At 34.9% G+C, this 16716-nt stretch overlaps 1 protein-coding gene across 12 annotated transcripts in view; it reads left to right on the forward strand.

The window, feature by feature from the left end:
- CFAP20DC (CFAP20 domain containing) overlaps positions 1 to 16716 on the forward strand; it is a 206738-nt gene that overhangs the window by 125876 nt on the left and 64146 nt on the right. For 9 of the 12 annotated variants that reach the window (XR_004312087.1, XR_004312089.1, XR_004312088.1 and 6 more), the window contains one exon: positions 6003 to 6380. The exons of the other annotated variants lie outside the window; for them this stretch is intronic. Coding sequence is in view for 4 of the 9 variants with exons in the window: in XM_032458170.1 (XP_032314061.1) it covers positions 6003 to 6380 (378 nt within the window). In the remaining 5 variants the exon portion in view is untranslated. The remainder of the gene's footprint in view (positions 1 to 6002; positions 6381 to 16716) is intronic. 12 annotated transcript variants of the gene reach the window in all.

Genomic DNA, 16716 nt, shown 5'->3' on the forward strand with positions numbered 1-16716 from the left:
AGTTGAAATGAAAGAGGGGAAATCAACTGCTATTTATAAAAAAGCAGCAGATTGCAATGTCAGTCAACAGTTGCCTCAGGTTGTTATGGTAACTCTGAATTGCTGCCTTTTTTATTAACAGTTAGCCAATTTCATTTTTAATTATGGAAACCAGCTTTTGGTTTGATTTTGTTTTTTCATTTTAATCTTCGTCTCACCGAATGACAAATGATATGCAGTTTAGTTGTATGATAGCAAGACCAGTAAATCATTGAGAACACATTGTTCTGGATCTCTGGGGAGATTGTGCTGCAGTTGCTAAGCTTTCTGAATTGAAGGTTTTCTGGCTTCCTTACTCCCCTGCCATCTTTTCACCTTAGACCTATTAGGACTCGTTATTTTCCATATGGTCCCAGAATTTTAAGAGTTGTGCCAATTAAAGTTTAGATAATGAATCATGGATTAGTGCTGGGACTTGCTTTACAGGAGGTTTTCTGTTTGCAGTTATTTAGAATACAAATATCTCATAAATCAATAAATTCATAAAAAGGTTTTTTTTAAACTTGTTCGATATCAAACTGAATGCAGCTCTGAAACTTAAAACTTAATACATTATGGTAACTCTCTTTCCTCATATGAGATGAATTTATTTGTAAAATTTATTTAGCATTATTCTTTAACAATAGGCATTCGTATTTTCTAGAAAAAATATACAAATAATTAGAAAAAAACTTTTTTGGTATGCCTTCAAAAGTTTTTAACAATTCTGATTGATCAGGAATACCCCTTTGGTCAGCGGGATATAGATTAAGTCCATAGCTTCTACTTTCAGAACCAGCTGAGAATATGGTGAGATTGTTCAAACAGTAATTATGGGTTTTTTGCAACTTTTAATGAGTTTTTTTAGCAAAGTGCGTGGGGCAATCCTTTTTTATAATATCCTTGCTTCTGAGTGTGATGAAACTATTAGTCATACCAAAGATAATCCCACTACAAACCTCTTTATGCATAAATGCATAAATAGTACATTTTAAATGTTGTTGTGAACAACTTTGTCCATTTCACCCCAAATGAAATTAAGCTACAAAACTGTAAAGTGAACATTTGTCTTCAGCATCTAACATTGCCCTCATCCCAGCTGTCAATTCTTCTACAGTATTAATTGGCTTATCTGATAAATTAATTCATACCATTTTATGAATGATATAGGCCCATCTCTTCCCCATGTGCACAGCCCCATCTTTCTTACCTAACCCAAAAGAATTACTGTAATGATGGCAATTTCATGGCAGATGGGAAATGGTAGTTCTCTGGAAAGCTTGGAAGGGAGTTTAATGAGGAAGCTGTCCTTTACATAACACCACGTGAGGAACTTAGCTCTTCCATCTCTATGAAGGCTAAACCTTGAGAAGAAGCAGTAGAGCTTCATGAGAAAATGAAAAATACTGATTGTGAATATTTCAATTTATCACTTTATGTGCTTTCTTTTGCTACTAGCTACTCTACTTCTGGCATCCTTCAACATTTATTATGCAGAAATGTACTTATTACCAACTACATGAAATTGAAAATTAATTTATTAGGCATTTTCAAAGCTCTGATTGGCATAGCTCTCTGGTCACCTCTGTGCCACAACCATCAGAATATGGCTTGAGTCTGTAGTGGGACCATCTCAGTGCTAACACCTGCCCTGGTTCACCTTTAGAGCCTAAGACTGGCAGCTAGAGAGAGGGGCAGAAGCCTTGCCATATTGCACAAGCTTTGAGGTTTGCTGTTAGAGGCAATAACAAGATAGAAGCTAAAATACAAACAGATGACCTATAGAAATGCCAGGCTATATTTAAACAAGTTCTAGAACTTGTAATGACCCCTTCTTTATCAAATTGGTTTGTTTGTGTTTTTTTGTAAATTCTTTTTCTGTAGGATTAGTTCTCCCATTTATTAATTAGATAAGTCAATGGAAGATTAGATTACATATTTAAAATGTTTATTTAAATATGATCTTTGAAGAAAAAATCAATTAAGTTCATTTAGGCATCCTTAATATTAGTTGCATTATTTTAGAATATTATATCCTTAGAGTAACATTATTACTCTAAGGAAAACATAATGTCATGTTATAAATGATGGTAGACAAATGAGTAATAATTGCATTACTTATTGTGCTGGGGTTTATAACTTGTAGTTAAAAGCCTTTATCTGATGTTAGACCGTTTGAGTATTTTTAAAGGGAAATTAGATCTATTCAGTAGCAAAAATCTAGGCAAAATCAAATCATGTTCTGATAGAGAAAAATACACATATGATAGTAAAGGCTAATCAGTGATATATTTTCTTTGTAATTTAAGTTCCTAATAATCAGTTCACATTTGAGATCTTTATTAGTGTGAAAGCCCCAAAAGTATGATTTTTTTTTTGCATATTCTCTTGTCTTAGTCTTTGCTTTACTATATATGTTATTCCTTAGGCAGACATATGTAGTAATTTTCTTGATAGTCAATTAATTTTGAAGTTGTACTTCTTATTTGAAAAGCACACTATGGAAATATATTTTGTAGTGAGTTATAAAATCAAGACTTCCATGTAAATGAATTATCTTAGGAAAGCTGTTAAAACAGAGTACCTTTCATACAATTGCAGCATCTGATAGAAAAAAAGTATGTTATTATTGTATCTATATTTTGTTTTTTATGCCGTAATTCCCAATGTGGCTTCCAGTATATACTTTATATTAATATTTTATTACTTCCCTAATTTAATTTTTCATCATCTACAGATGTAGTCATTTTTCCTTAAATACTGGCTGTGTATCAGATATTTGCAAAGCTAGGTAGTTTGTCTTCTATAACAACCCAAATTAGAACATTTGAGCCAAAAACTTATCCATATTTGGACATGACTTATGTGGACTGACTCCCTATAGTGTTCAAGTTACCTAGGAAGCTTCCCTATTGTCTCTTTATCTAACTGTGGAGGCCTGCAAAGGACAAATTTACAAACAACAGATTACAAGGACCGTTTTAGTGCCTCCTCTTAGCTTTCGTGGTATTAATTGCTTTCAAGTTACTTTTTTTAGCACTCAGTAGTTAAACTACTTCATGTCTTTTTTTTTCTTGATGGCATGTATTTCTGGGTTACACCGTTAACCACTCATCCCTACATGCTTGGCTAATAATTTTGAGTTACATTCTCACACACACTTATATAGGCACAATAGAAATGATATTTACTCCACATGAGGCTGCTTGTATTTCTGTGTAGCCTTTAAAAAATTTTTAAATGTCAATTTATATATTGGAAAAAAGTGGGAGAATTCTATTTTGAATATATTGCTTTTAGGCTGTTCACATCTGCATATCTTTATTATTATCTTTTGAAGTTCTACTCTTCTCTGAAAAAGACACAGGCCCCTTGGTTCCTGTAATTTGGCCCTTCATTGTTATAGACAGATAAAGAAGGCTATAAAACTTTTGTCTGCTTAGAATAATGTCATATTTTTTTCTAAAAGATAAATATCTGCAGGTAAATATTTGGTTATAAATAGGAGTTTTCAAAGAAAATGTTTTATCAGTTAAAAGAGAATGAACTCTAACTTATAAGGAAAATATTTTTTTTGTCTTGAACAATTTAAGGAATCTCATCATTTTCCCCAGATATTCACATGATGATGTTTGCCCATCCCATACACTCCCTCTAACTTCTGCTATGATTTGTCTATGAGGCATCACTGACTACAGCTAAAGATGTTTACAAACATAATTTGCCCAGGTCCCTGTAATATCAGGCATGCTGCAAGTTAGTTAGAAGCAGTGGCATCTTCCTTTCATTTTGTTTATAAACTAGTAAAATGCATTATGTCACCCCTATCAATTATCTTCGCCACCCAGGAAGACCTGTATTATTCTAATAATTTCCTATAAAATTCAAGAGGTAGAAGTAGAAATACTCCTTAGGGATGGTTATTAGTGAAGACATTGAAGATACATTTGAATGGTCAGTCTTGGTGTCATCAAAGAAGAGATGATTTTTTTTTCGTTTTGTTATGATGGATATCTTTAGCTGTATTTATGCAAATAACTGTGCTTTAGTTGACAACCAAAGTATAGACCTATATAATCTCTATTGTCTGCTAGTGCTGTTGTCCAGCTAAAAGGTGCTATCAGCTCACACATTTAGTCACTAAAACATTGGACAAAAGTAAAAACTCCTGCTGACTCTATCTCAGTTAAAATTCAAAACTGCCATCAAAAGTGTATTTGGAATATTGCAAATGTGTTTTGTTCAAAACTTTTAAGACTGTTATATAAGACTTGTTTCACGGTGGACTGAATTTAAAAATGAATTGAAATATAAGTAAATATGATCATCCACTTTTACAAAGGCTAAAACAGAGTTCTATCCTGACTCACTCAACATTAAAGCTGTGATACAAAGAGCCTGGGTCTCATCTGCTCCAAGTAGGTAGCCCTCAAGAGTCATTAAAATTACCTTTTTAAAATTACAACTCAGTAAGAGCAATTCGTTTTGTGCATCCAGAAATTATTGTCCAAATGCCCATCTGCATGTCCTTTTAAGAAACGTAGTTCTACAGAGAAAGTGCTGGGTCCTTGGGGAAATCATTCTCATCTTCAGCGTACATATGCTGTGCTACAGTTAATCAGGCAAATTCTATTGATGTTCCTGGCACTGGGGCGTGATTGAATATTTAACAAACAAATGTTTCTGAGCCCAGAAGACAAATGGTTCAAGAGATTTGGGACTTTTTAAAAAATATATTAAGTTAAATCAAAAGCATTTTGTATTTGTTCTTCTGAGAAACAGATGAACAGATGATTGGAATATGAAAATAGCATAACGAAGTCTTTACTCCTTTGACAAATTATATTCAATTGCTGTGCAGGTTTACAGTAGCTAAATGATAAACCAAAGGGGAAAAAAGTGGTTGTTTTTCAATCACATTATACTAAACTAGCCTTTTATGCATATAACAAATGTTTATGTTATATAGGACAAAATTAATCCAAAAGCATGTTGAGGCCACATGTATTGCATATGTGAAAGCAATATACATCACCTGCACACTCTGCAGTTCTTTACTACAGATAGACAAGCTATTTCTTAGAAGAGGTTCTTAGACCCAAGGGTACTTTTCTTGAGAGCACAGTTGGCTGATAATCCCAACTGCTCTCCACAAGAAATGAATATCATAATGTGACAGGATTAGAGATTACAGACACTATGTAAAAGCTTTCTGGAGTCGCTAAATACAACATACTCTGCCTTCTACAGAACTCTCAAATCAGTCCAACCTCGCCATCATCACTACCATTGAATTAACACAAACACCTCAGCATTTCTGATCATTACAATTTAACAGTCTCCTATTTGGCTTCCCCTTACTGCTATCTCCACAGACACTCCAGACACCCCACAAACAATATCCACACAAACTCATTACCATGCCTTCTGTTTTGTGCCATCATGACATTTTCCTCTGTCAAATCACTCAATAACCCCTTGTTGCCTTCAGGATAAAGTCCCTGGATGGCAGGGATTAACTTCTAGTACACACTATGTTCCCAGCATCTGCAGCGCCTAGAGCAGTACCTAGCCCACGATGAGGAAGAAAGGAAGAGAGGCAGGACTATGATAGATAGACACACAGGCAGACAGAGTCGTTCTAACTAAAAGTTTTGATAAATTCCTCTCTTGTCCTGTGCCCAACCTAAAGCAGACTCTCTCACCTTTACACATACTTCGCTTCTACAGAAAGGGAAATTTTACCTTAGATAGTGATCTGTATGTTGAGTGTGTATGATGGCCAAACATTCAAGAAGAAACTGAACAGTTCAGTCATTCATACACTTTGTTTAAAAATGCCAAACTTTGAAGATAACTAGATGTTTGGTTCTATGTGGCCATAAATCAAAGGCTAGGGGAATGATATGAACTTATTAAGAACTTAATAACTTATTCAGCACAAGTTTCAGCTCAAAACAATTTCACTTTGTTCCTCTATGTAGGGTAACCAGAGTGTCCAGGGTTCTCCAAGCCCAACAACTAGTCCTCCAGGGTTAACTCAGTTCACATTAGACAGCGTGCTGGAAAAGGCTGCAAGGTGGACAAGTAAAGGATATCTTAAAAGTGCCTACGCAGAAGCAGGAGCATCAGAAAGCCAGAATTCCTTGGGAAAGCAGATAGATAAAAAAGACTTTGAAGCGAGTTTGGTGCCTACAGCATGCCTTTCTCCCCCTGGAAGAAGGAGTGAATCCTTTCTGAAAACTCCAGACCGCGTTGCCAAAGCAAAGCACCTACCAGCCCATCAAGAGTCAGCTTCAATAAACAAAACCACCCTAAAGGAAATTTCAGGGGAGAAGTGGAAGGCGATTCCTGAAGTATCTGTAAGTGGTTTCACTCTGTTTTACATAAGTGTGCAGTACATCCTCCTCCATTCTGTTCTGTTCCACTTTGCATACATTCTCAGCAGTATCTATTTTTCATCATTTCGACAATCAGTAATGTATTTCTTTCCTATTTAGATGTGTTTTAGCTCAGTAACAGCAGCTGTTAAAGAGTGTCTTGCACATCCCAATGATAATAGAATGCCTCATGTTTTTAATGAAAAAGATAATTATCATAATAGTTATTTTTTATTTCCCAGTTACTTCTCATAATTTGAGTTATCACTGCCTGCAAATTATAAATGAAGATCTTACTTTTGAGCCAAAGGCTTGCCAGTAAAATTGACAGATTTTCAATAACAATCTACATTAGGAGCCATAAAAACATCATTATTCTCTTCACTCTCTGGTCTCTTTGCAGCCATTCCCCAAATAATAAATGATAGGAGTGAAGGTTAACAGTAAAACAGTGTCATTGAGTAAATCCCTAGGCTACTTTGGTGGCTATATTCATGTCCATCAGATTGATTTTTTTCCTTCCTGTGTGAGTGCTTTTCTTCCTTCAGTCCCCCCATAGCTGCACTTAGAAACTAGAGAACAAATGAGGCTATGCAGAACAAATGACACTTATATTCCATTTTTTTAAACATTAAAGAGTTTTTTAAATTTTTCATGTCCTAAGTATTCTGTATGTGTTACAATGTAGAACTTCAGTTCAATTATGTGCTAAGCATGTTAGAATGGATTGTTACTTAGTACAGGTAATAGACATATATATCATTACCATCAACTAATATTTCTTTATTTCTTTTATTTTTTCTTGAGGTAACATTGGTTTATAACCTCATGTAAGTTCCATATGTACAGCATTTTTTTTTCTACTTCTGTATACACTAGAGCACACTCAACACCAAACATTTAGTTTGTGTCACCACAGAGTCGATCCCCTTTATCCATTCCCCTCTACCCCATCTTGCTCCTTACCCTCTGGTGATCACAACTCTGTTCTCTGCATCTGTGAGTTTGTTTTATTTTTATTTGGTTTGTTCATTTTATTTTTTTTTGTTTTTCTATATTCCACATATGAGTGAAATCATTCAATATTTGTCTTTCTCTATCTGACTTATTTCACTTAGCATAATACTCTCAAGGCCCATCCATGTTATTGAAAATGGCAAGATTTCATTTTCTTATGGCTAAGTTGTATTCCATTATACCTGATTTTCTTTATCCATCTAACTATTGTTGGACACTTAGGTTGTTTCCATATCTTGGTTATTGTAGATAAGGCTGTAATGAACAAAAGTATGTGTATATCTTTTCAAATTAATGTTTTTATATTTTTTGGATAAATACCCAGAATTGGGATAGCTGGGTCATATAGTAGTTCTATTCTTAGCTTTTTGAGGACTCTCTATACTGTTCTCCATAGTAGCTACACTGATTTACATTCCCACGAACAGTGTATCAGGCTTTCCTTTTCTTCACATCCTTGTCGGCATTTGTTATTTCTTCTCTTTTTGATAATAGCCATTCTTGTCTCTGTGTGTGCATACGTTTTGTTTGTTTATTGAAGTATAATTGATTTGCAGTATTGTGTTCATTTCTGGTATACATACAGCAAACTGATTCAGTTACACACATACATATATATTCTTTTTCATATTCTTTTCCCTTATAGTTTATTACAAGATATCAAATATAGTTCCCTGTGCTGTACAGTAGGACCTTGTTGTTCTTCTGTTTTATACACAGTAACTTGCATCTGCCAAGTTTGGGATTGGCAGATAAAAGCCATTCTAACAAATTTGAGGTGATATCTCATTGTGGGTTTAATTTGCATTTCCCTAGTAATTAGTGACGTTGAACATCTTTTCATGTGCCTGTTGGCCATCTGTATGTCTTTTTGGACAAATGTCTATTCAGCTTCTCTGCCCATTTTTTAATTGAGTTCTTTAGAGGTTTTGTTTGGGGGGGAGGTTATTGTTGAAATGTATGAGTTCTTTATATATTTGGGGTATTAACCCCTTATCAGATACATGATTTGCAGATGTATCTCTCATTTGGTAAGTTGTCTTTTTGTTTTGTTGATGGTTTCCTTTGCTGTGCAGAAACTTTTTAGTTTGATGTAGTCCCATTTGTTTATTTTTGCTTTTGTTTCTCTTACCTGAGAAGACATATCTAGAAAGGTATTTCTAAGACCAATGTCAAAGAGCGTAATGCCTATGTTTTCTTCTAGCAGTTTTATGGTTTCACATCTTACATTCAAATCTGTTTTGAGTTGATTTTTGTGTATGGTGTGAGAATGGTCTAGTTTCATTTTTTGTGTGTGACAGACCAGTTTTCCCAATACCATTTATTGAAGAGATCATCCTTTCCCTAGTGTATTTTCTTTGCTCCTTTGTCATAAATTAACTGCCCATATATGTATGGGTTTATTTCTGGGCTCTTGGTTTTGTTCCATTGATCTTTATATCTCTTTTTCTGCCAATACAATGCTGATTTGATTACTATAGCTTTGTAATATAGTTTGAAATCAAGATGTGTGATACTTCCAGATTTGTTCTTTTTTCTCAGGATTGCTTTGGCTATTTGGGGTCTTTTGTGGTTCTATATAAATTTTAGAATTTTTCTATTTCTGTGAAAAATTTCCTTGGGATTTTGTTGGGGATTACATTGAATCTGTGGATTGCTTTAGGTAACATTAACAATGTTAATTCCTCCAATTCATGAGCACAGATTATCTTTCTATTTATTTGTGTCTTCAGTTTCTTTCAACAATGTCCTATAGTTTTCAGTGTACAGGTCTTTCACCTCCATGTTTAAATATTTTTTGTGTGTGTGTGATTGTAAATGAGATTGTTTTCTTAATTTCTCTTCTGCTAGCTCATTGTTGGCATATAGAAATGCACCCTGCAAACTTTACTGAATTTACTTATTATTTTAATGGTTTTTTGGTGGAATCTTCAGGATTTTCTGTATATATATGTCAAAGAGCATACTGTCATCTGCAAATAGTGACAGTTTTACTTTTTCATTTCTGACTGGAATGCCTTTTATTTTTTCTTGCCTAATTATTCTATCCTACTGTGTTGAATAAGAATGGTAAGAGTGGGCATTCCTGTCTTGTCCCTGATTTTAGAGGGATAGCTTTCAGTTTTTCACCACTGAATGTGGTGTTGGCTGTGAGTTTGTCATATATGAGTTGTATTATGTTGAAGTATGTTCTTTCTATACCCATTTTTATTGAGATTTTTTTATCAAAAATGGGTGTTGAATCCAGTCAAATGCTTTTTCTACATCTATTGAGATGATCATATGCTTTTTATCCTTTGTTTTCTTAATGTGATATGTCACGTTTATTGATTTGTGCATGTTGAACCATCTTTGCATCCCTGGAATAAGTCCTACTTGATCATGGTATATGATCCTTTTAATATATTGCTGTATTACTAATATTTTGCTGAAGCTTTTTGCATCTATGTTCATCAAAAATATTGGCCTGTAGTTTTGTGTGTGTGTGTGTTGTGTTTGGTTTTGGTATGAGGGTAATGTTGGCCTCATAAAATGTGTTAAGGAGCATTCCCTCCTCTTTAATTTTTTGAAGAGTTTGGAAAGGATAGGTATTAAATCTTCTTTGAATATCTGGTAAAATTCGCCTGTGAAGCCATCTTGTCCTGCACTTTTGTTTGGGAGAGGTTTTTGATTAATGTTTTGATTAATGTCTTTTTACAAGTTACCAGTCTATTCAGATTTTCTGTTCTCCATGATTCAGCCTTAGAAAACTGTTCTTGTCCTACTTTACCATAATTTTTTCTTTGGATGTGCTGATAATTGAAATACAGCTAGTAAACCAACCTTACAAATTTATTCTACAGCACTGCTTCACTTGACTGTAGTCAATACTGGGCTGCCGAAAACAGAACCAAAACAAATCTTTGAGAAGAGTCCACTTCATTTTCCCCCTAATTTCTTTGCCACAATCTTCTATTAGGCAGAATCTGTCATGCTATATATCCAAAAGATTGTTTATTTTCCATCTTTTTATATCTCTATAGAAATAAAACTGGAGCATGAAAATCAGCTTGAGAGCCTCAGGCACAAACAGACTTTAAGTACCTGGCCAGCAAAGTACACTGCCTAAAAGATAGTCCTCTCTGATAATACCAGAGAATAATGAGAGGAAGAAGGGGACCAAAGTTTGGAGAGAGAGCAGGGGACTTCCCCTCACCCATTCTCTTCATTTAAGAGGCTTTTAGGAGAAGACAGTTCCTGAAACCATTTGGGTTATTTCAAGAGACCCTTCTTACAGCTGCTCGCTGCATATTACAAAGCACAAGCAGGACACATGTCTGTTCTACACAGGAGCCCTCTGAGATATTACTATTCCATTTTACAGCTAAGGAGACTGACAGAGCAATCCCTTGAAAGGGATAAAAGGGAGAAGGAACTTTATCTTTGATGAGAGGATAAGGCACAAAGGCACAGCTTCCCTTTTGTGCAGGGAGGTTTGACCTTAGTGTCAGAATTCAGGCTAATAAAACTTACTAACAACCCATGTGATGGCTACAATCTATGGCTCACATTTGTGATGTAATAGTCTCAGTTTAATAGGATATAAAATTATGAAAAACATAGGGATTCTGCCCCATTTCAAAGTGAATTTTCAATGGGAATGAAGTGTTCTTCCAGAGACATGATTTTAAAAGAAAATTAATTGTCATAGGGTTCTAATAATTGACATTCTCTCCACTTGACATTTGCTGCTAAGAATCTATGAAAACAAGTTTTCTCAAAAGAGTGTTTTGTGCTTACTAACTCCACAAAGGGATTTTTGTTCAGATCCCAGAAACCCACAGGGGTGACTTATTTTAAAAAAATCTACTGAGATTTAATTTGCACAATATGGAAGTCAACATTTTTTAGTATATTTACAAAGTTGTACACCCATCACTACTATCTAATTTTAGATCATTTTCATCACCTCAAAAGAAACTCCATTCCCATTAATAGTCACTCCTCATTCTTCCTTCCCCCTGAACCTCTGGCAACCACTAATCTACTTCTTATCTCTGTGGATTTGCCTATTCCGGACATTTCACATAAATAGAACTGTATAATATGTGGCCTATTGTGTCTGACTTCTTTCATTTAGCTTGTTGTTTTCAAGGTCCATCCATGTTGTAGCATCTTACTGCTTTTTATGCTGGAATAGTAATTCACTATATGGATATGCCACATTTGTTTATTCATTTATATGCTGATAGACGGTGGTTTCCACTTTTGGGCTATTGTGAATGATGCTGATATGAACATTCACGTGAAAGTTTTTGTGTGGACATATGTTTTCAGTTCTTTTGGTTTCAGGAGTGGAATTGCTAGGTCATATGGGACTTTACGTTTAAATTCTGTGGAACTGCCAAACTGTTTTCCAAAGTGTCCATACCATTTTACATTACCACCAGCAATGGGGGTGGTGGCAGGGTCGGAGGGGGACAATTTTTCCACGTCCTAATCAGCTCTTCTCATTATCTGTCTCTTTTATTTAAGCAGTCCTAGTGTGTGGGTATCTCATTGTAGTTTTGGTTTGCATTTCTCTAATGACTAAAGATGTTGAGCATCTTTTCATGTGCTTATTAGCCATTTTGTGTATCTCCTTTGTAGAAATGACTATTCAAATCCTTTGCCTATTTTTTAATTAGATTTTTTTTTGTCTTTTTATTGTTCAGTTGTGAGAGTTTGGATACAAGTTCTTTGTCGGATATATGATATGCAAATATTTTCTCCCATTCTGTAAGTTGTCTTTTCATTGATGGTGTCTTTTGAAGCACAAGAGATTTTAATTTTGATGAAGTCCAGTTTATCTATTTTTTCTTCTGTTGCTTGTGCTTTTGAAATTATGTCAAGAAACTGTTGCCTAACCCAAGGTCACAAAGATTTACTCCTGTTTTCTTCTAAGACTTTCATAGTTTTAGCTCTTAAATTTAGTCCTGTGATCCATTTTGAGTTAATTTTTGTATGTAGTGAGAAGTAGAGATTCAACTACATTTTTTTGCATATGGATGTTTAGTTGTGCCAACACCATTGATTCAAAGACTATTCTTTCCCTATTGAATTGCATCACCACCATTTTTAAAAATCAGTTGACCATACATGTAAGGGTTTATTTCTGACCTCTCAATTCTATTTTACTTATCTATGTGTCTATCCTTATATAGTACCACATTTTCTTAATTACTATCGTTTTGTACTAGACTTTGAAATCAGAAAGTATGAATCCTCTAAATTTTCTTTCGTATCTTGATTGTTTCTGCCATGCTGGGTCCCTTGCCTGTCCATATGGATTTGAGGATCAGTTTGTTGGTTTCTGCAAAAAAGACAGCTGGGGTTTTGTTAGGGATTGCCTTGAATCTATAGATTAATTTGGGGAATATTGCCATCTTAATAATATTAAGCCTTTCAGTCCATGGGATGTCTTTCCATTTATTTGTGTGTTTAATTTCTTTCTGTAGTGTTATATATTTTTCAATATACAAGTCTTGCACTTCTTTTGTTAAGTTTATTCCTAAGTATTATATTGTTTTGGTGCTATTGTAAATATAAATGTTTTCTTAATTTCATTTTTTATTTGTTCATTGCTAGTGTATAGAAACACAATTGATTTTTAAATTGATTTTGTATCTTACAACCTTGCTGAACATTTATTAGTTCTAATAGTGTTTTTGTGAATTCCTTAGGATTTTCTGTATATAAGATCATGTCATTTCAACTAGAGATAGTTCTACTTCCTTTCCAACCTGGATTTTTTAAAATTTCTTCTTCTTACCTAATTGCCTCAGGAAATGGATTTCATATAAGTGGAAACTTTTTTTTTCTTTCAATATATTTAAGATTTAATACTTAGTAGTGTGGCCCCACTACTGCATTCTAACACAGACATGATGAGCTCAGTCAGGCCTAGAAGGATGCTACTGATATGACTCATAAGAAATATGCCTGATGCAAGAAGAAAATTTTGAGAATTATCCAGGAACTTGAAGTCCATCCAATATTAATATGAATGTGGGTATGAAATTACCTTTGCTGGCTAGCATTGTAATTCATGTATGAAGACTTATATGGGAGTTTCTACCACCTAAGATGGGTTTCTAAAATAAAAGATCTCTAGGTGATGGTATACAGCTATTCCTGGTTCTACTTCTGGATAAATAAGAGCATCTCTTCTTCTGGAGAGAGCCTATGAGGTCAGGTATTTTCCCAGGTGCTAGAGATCCACTGACCAAGTTAGATGAGGCCTCTCTCTTCAGGGTCTATCTGTATCTGTTGGAAGATACAGACAAAAAACAAACAAGTACATAAAATAATTATAAACAATGATAAAGACTTGGGAAGGAAAAAACAAGGTGATGTAATAGAGTGGCAGAGTTCAGCAGAATTGTGGGTACTTTAGATATCTGACTGAATAGGTGACATCTGAGCTGAGGTGTAAAGTTTAAGATGAAGGCAGCCATGCAAAGAACCAGGGAATAATGTTTTAGGCCTCAGGATCAGTAGACACAAAGCCCCTGAGATGGGCATCTTTGAGGAACATAGGAGGCCCATGTAGCTGGGACATATGGGCATGGGGAATGTAGAAGAGGGGGAGATCAGAGAAGTAAACAGGCCCAGATTATGGAAGGTCAGGAAGGACATGGTGAGGAGGGGGCCTTTATTCCAAATGAAACAGTAAGTCTTTGAAAATTTTAAAGCAAAGCGATGACCTTTCCATTCCAAAAGTCTCCTCTGGCTGTGTCCAGAATTGATACAACGGGCTAGGCATAGAAGCAGGGAAGGCAGTTGAAACATTACTCTGATAATTCAGAGTGGAGATAAAGAGAAGTAGCAGGTTACTGGAATGATTGCGAGGTAGGACTGACAGGATATAAGAGGAAAGAGGCAGAATTAAGAATGACACTTAGATTTGGGACTTTAGCAGCCTGGCAGATGGTCATGTCATTTACTGGGTCGTGGAAGACTGGGCATATCTGAACCATCAACTTAGGCATCAAGGTATTGTAATCAGGAATTTTAAGTGGATATCCCTCTGAAAATCTGTGCTCTAGCAAAGTGCAAGTATGAAGTGACTTTATGACAAAGAAAATTAAAGGCTCTTAGAAAAGGAGGTACAGGAAAATTTTCTTCCTAACCTCCTGAAATGAAAGAGTACTAGTATTTCTTAAGGAACGCTTAATGAAATTGATTTGCTAACTGCTTGATAAACTTCTTTCTTGCAATGTTTTATTCATACTTTAATAGAGTTCTCCATTATTAAGTTCAAATATTTTTAATTAAGAAAGAAGTACGGCCCTCTGGGTAATATTGCAACCGTATAGATAGCTGGTAATTAAACTTTTCCGCATGCATAACTGCATTCAAACAATTTTGAATGAATCATTTTAAACCTGCAGTGTCATTATGTGCATCTTTAAACAAACAAACAAGACATATATAACAGTCTTTGTGGTTCCAGAAAAAGTTGGAGCTTCTTGAAGAACTGTTATTTTCATAAGAATGGCTAAATTTGCTACCAATTACAAATTCAGATAGTCTCTTTAGGAAAAAAAGACATGACTTTTTATAGGGAAAATAATTATAAAGTGAATCATATATAACTTATGAGTTTAATTTTCACATTTCCATTTTTAAAAATCAAAACTGAATTATGAAAAGACACTTTTAAAGATATTTTAGACCATGGTATAATGTAAGAAAATTTTTCCTTTGATTATCAAGCCATTTCCTTTGGGTAATTAAAAAAAAAAAGATTATTTTCCTTGCCTCCTTGATGAACTTGAACCCAGCATTGGAGTAGTAAACATCTATCATCATGTGTATTTTTTTAAGTTATAAAAGGTTACTATTCAATACAATTTATGCTCAACAAACATAGAGGAAAATGAATTTGTAAATTATTTTAGAGTTTTAAAGGTATTATTCCATTACACAAATTTCTGCGTTTTCTAGGGTATATAATACTCTTTGTTCAAAGGGAAGCCATCTGTCTCTCTTTGAATTTGCCACTCAAGTGTGCCTTTTCATCTGTCTTTCCAACAATACCCCATTGTTTGAAGAATTCATAAAAGTCTTTCTGACCCTGACTTGCTTCAGCTACAATGGAATATTGCAAAACACCTGCTAGGAGTCAGGTCGCCCCATGTACTATACAGGTGTCCATCACCCTGGCCCAACTGAGCAGGTTCACTTCAGGGGACTGTCCCTCATTTGGCAGCTTCCACCACAGGTGCCCACTGGCCTCATTCTGCCCTGAGCCTTCTCCTTTGCCACCATCAGGGCCTTCCCCAAACAGAGTTCTATGTCATGTCTATCCACATTTTCATTCTTCAAAACTGTCAAGAGCAGTGGACACCATGGTTCAGAGCAGCAGCTCAAATCAGACAGACCTGGATTTGAGGCCTGGCTTTGCTTCTTTTTATTTATGTGACCTTGGACATATTTCTTAATCTCTTTGAGGCTCAGTTACATCATATGTAAACATGGAGAAAGTAATGCTTATTCTTTAAGGTTGTTGTGAGTATTAAATTAGATAGTACTTGTAGAACACTTAGCACATAATCCAACAGAATATTTTCTTGTACCTATTTCTGAGTAGTTAAAAATGTAAACCAGTATGCCTGGTATTCTAAAGCAAACATTTCAAATTCAGTCAAATTCTAGAAACTAATTATTGAGATTGTTCAAAAAATAATAACTATCTGTAGTTCCTGTCTTCTGTTTATAGTTGAATCAATAAGAGTGAACTAATGGGTCACTTCTGCCAGGTAACGTGTTGAAATTTTTTCAAGGATACACTGAAAAGAGAAAAGTATTTAGAAGCAAGATGTGGTGGTGTCACTGCAATCATTCCCCAGAGACTATGCTCTTTATGCCTGCCATGTTCCCAGAGCTAAATTGTAGATGTGTAGCTTCATGACTGATGGAGTGAATGAACTTGGGCAGGACTAGTAGCATTTTTATAAACCACAGTGTTAACTGTGAGAAGAAAGTTTCATTTATTAAATTGGACATTCCTGCCAGTTAATCGTCTTTGGAAAAGGGTCTGATATTTGATCTTTTGTTGAAACTGTACTCTTTCCTTGTCTGTGACAAAACAAGGTCATTATCTCAGTCTTATCTGTCAGTGGACTACTGGGAATATTGCTGAAGCTATAGAATTTGGTGATTAAATAATATTTGTGTCACCAGTAAAAGTATTTGAATTAGTCATAGAAATTTTCCAGGTAGGACTTGCTCCTAGCCTTCTGCTTTCTTTTTGAATATTTTTCAGTCGAAACTCCTG

This window comes from Camelus ferus, chromosome 17, assembly GCF_009834535.1.
Source record: "Camelus ferus isolate YT-003-E chromosome 17, BCGSAC_Cfer_1.0, whole genome shotgun sequence".
In the NCBI taxonomy this organism is placed as follows: domain Eukaryota; kingdom Metazoa; phylum Chordata; class Mammalia; order Artiodactyla; family Camelidae; genus Camelus; species Camelus ferus.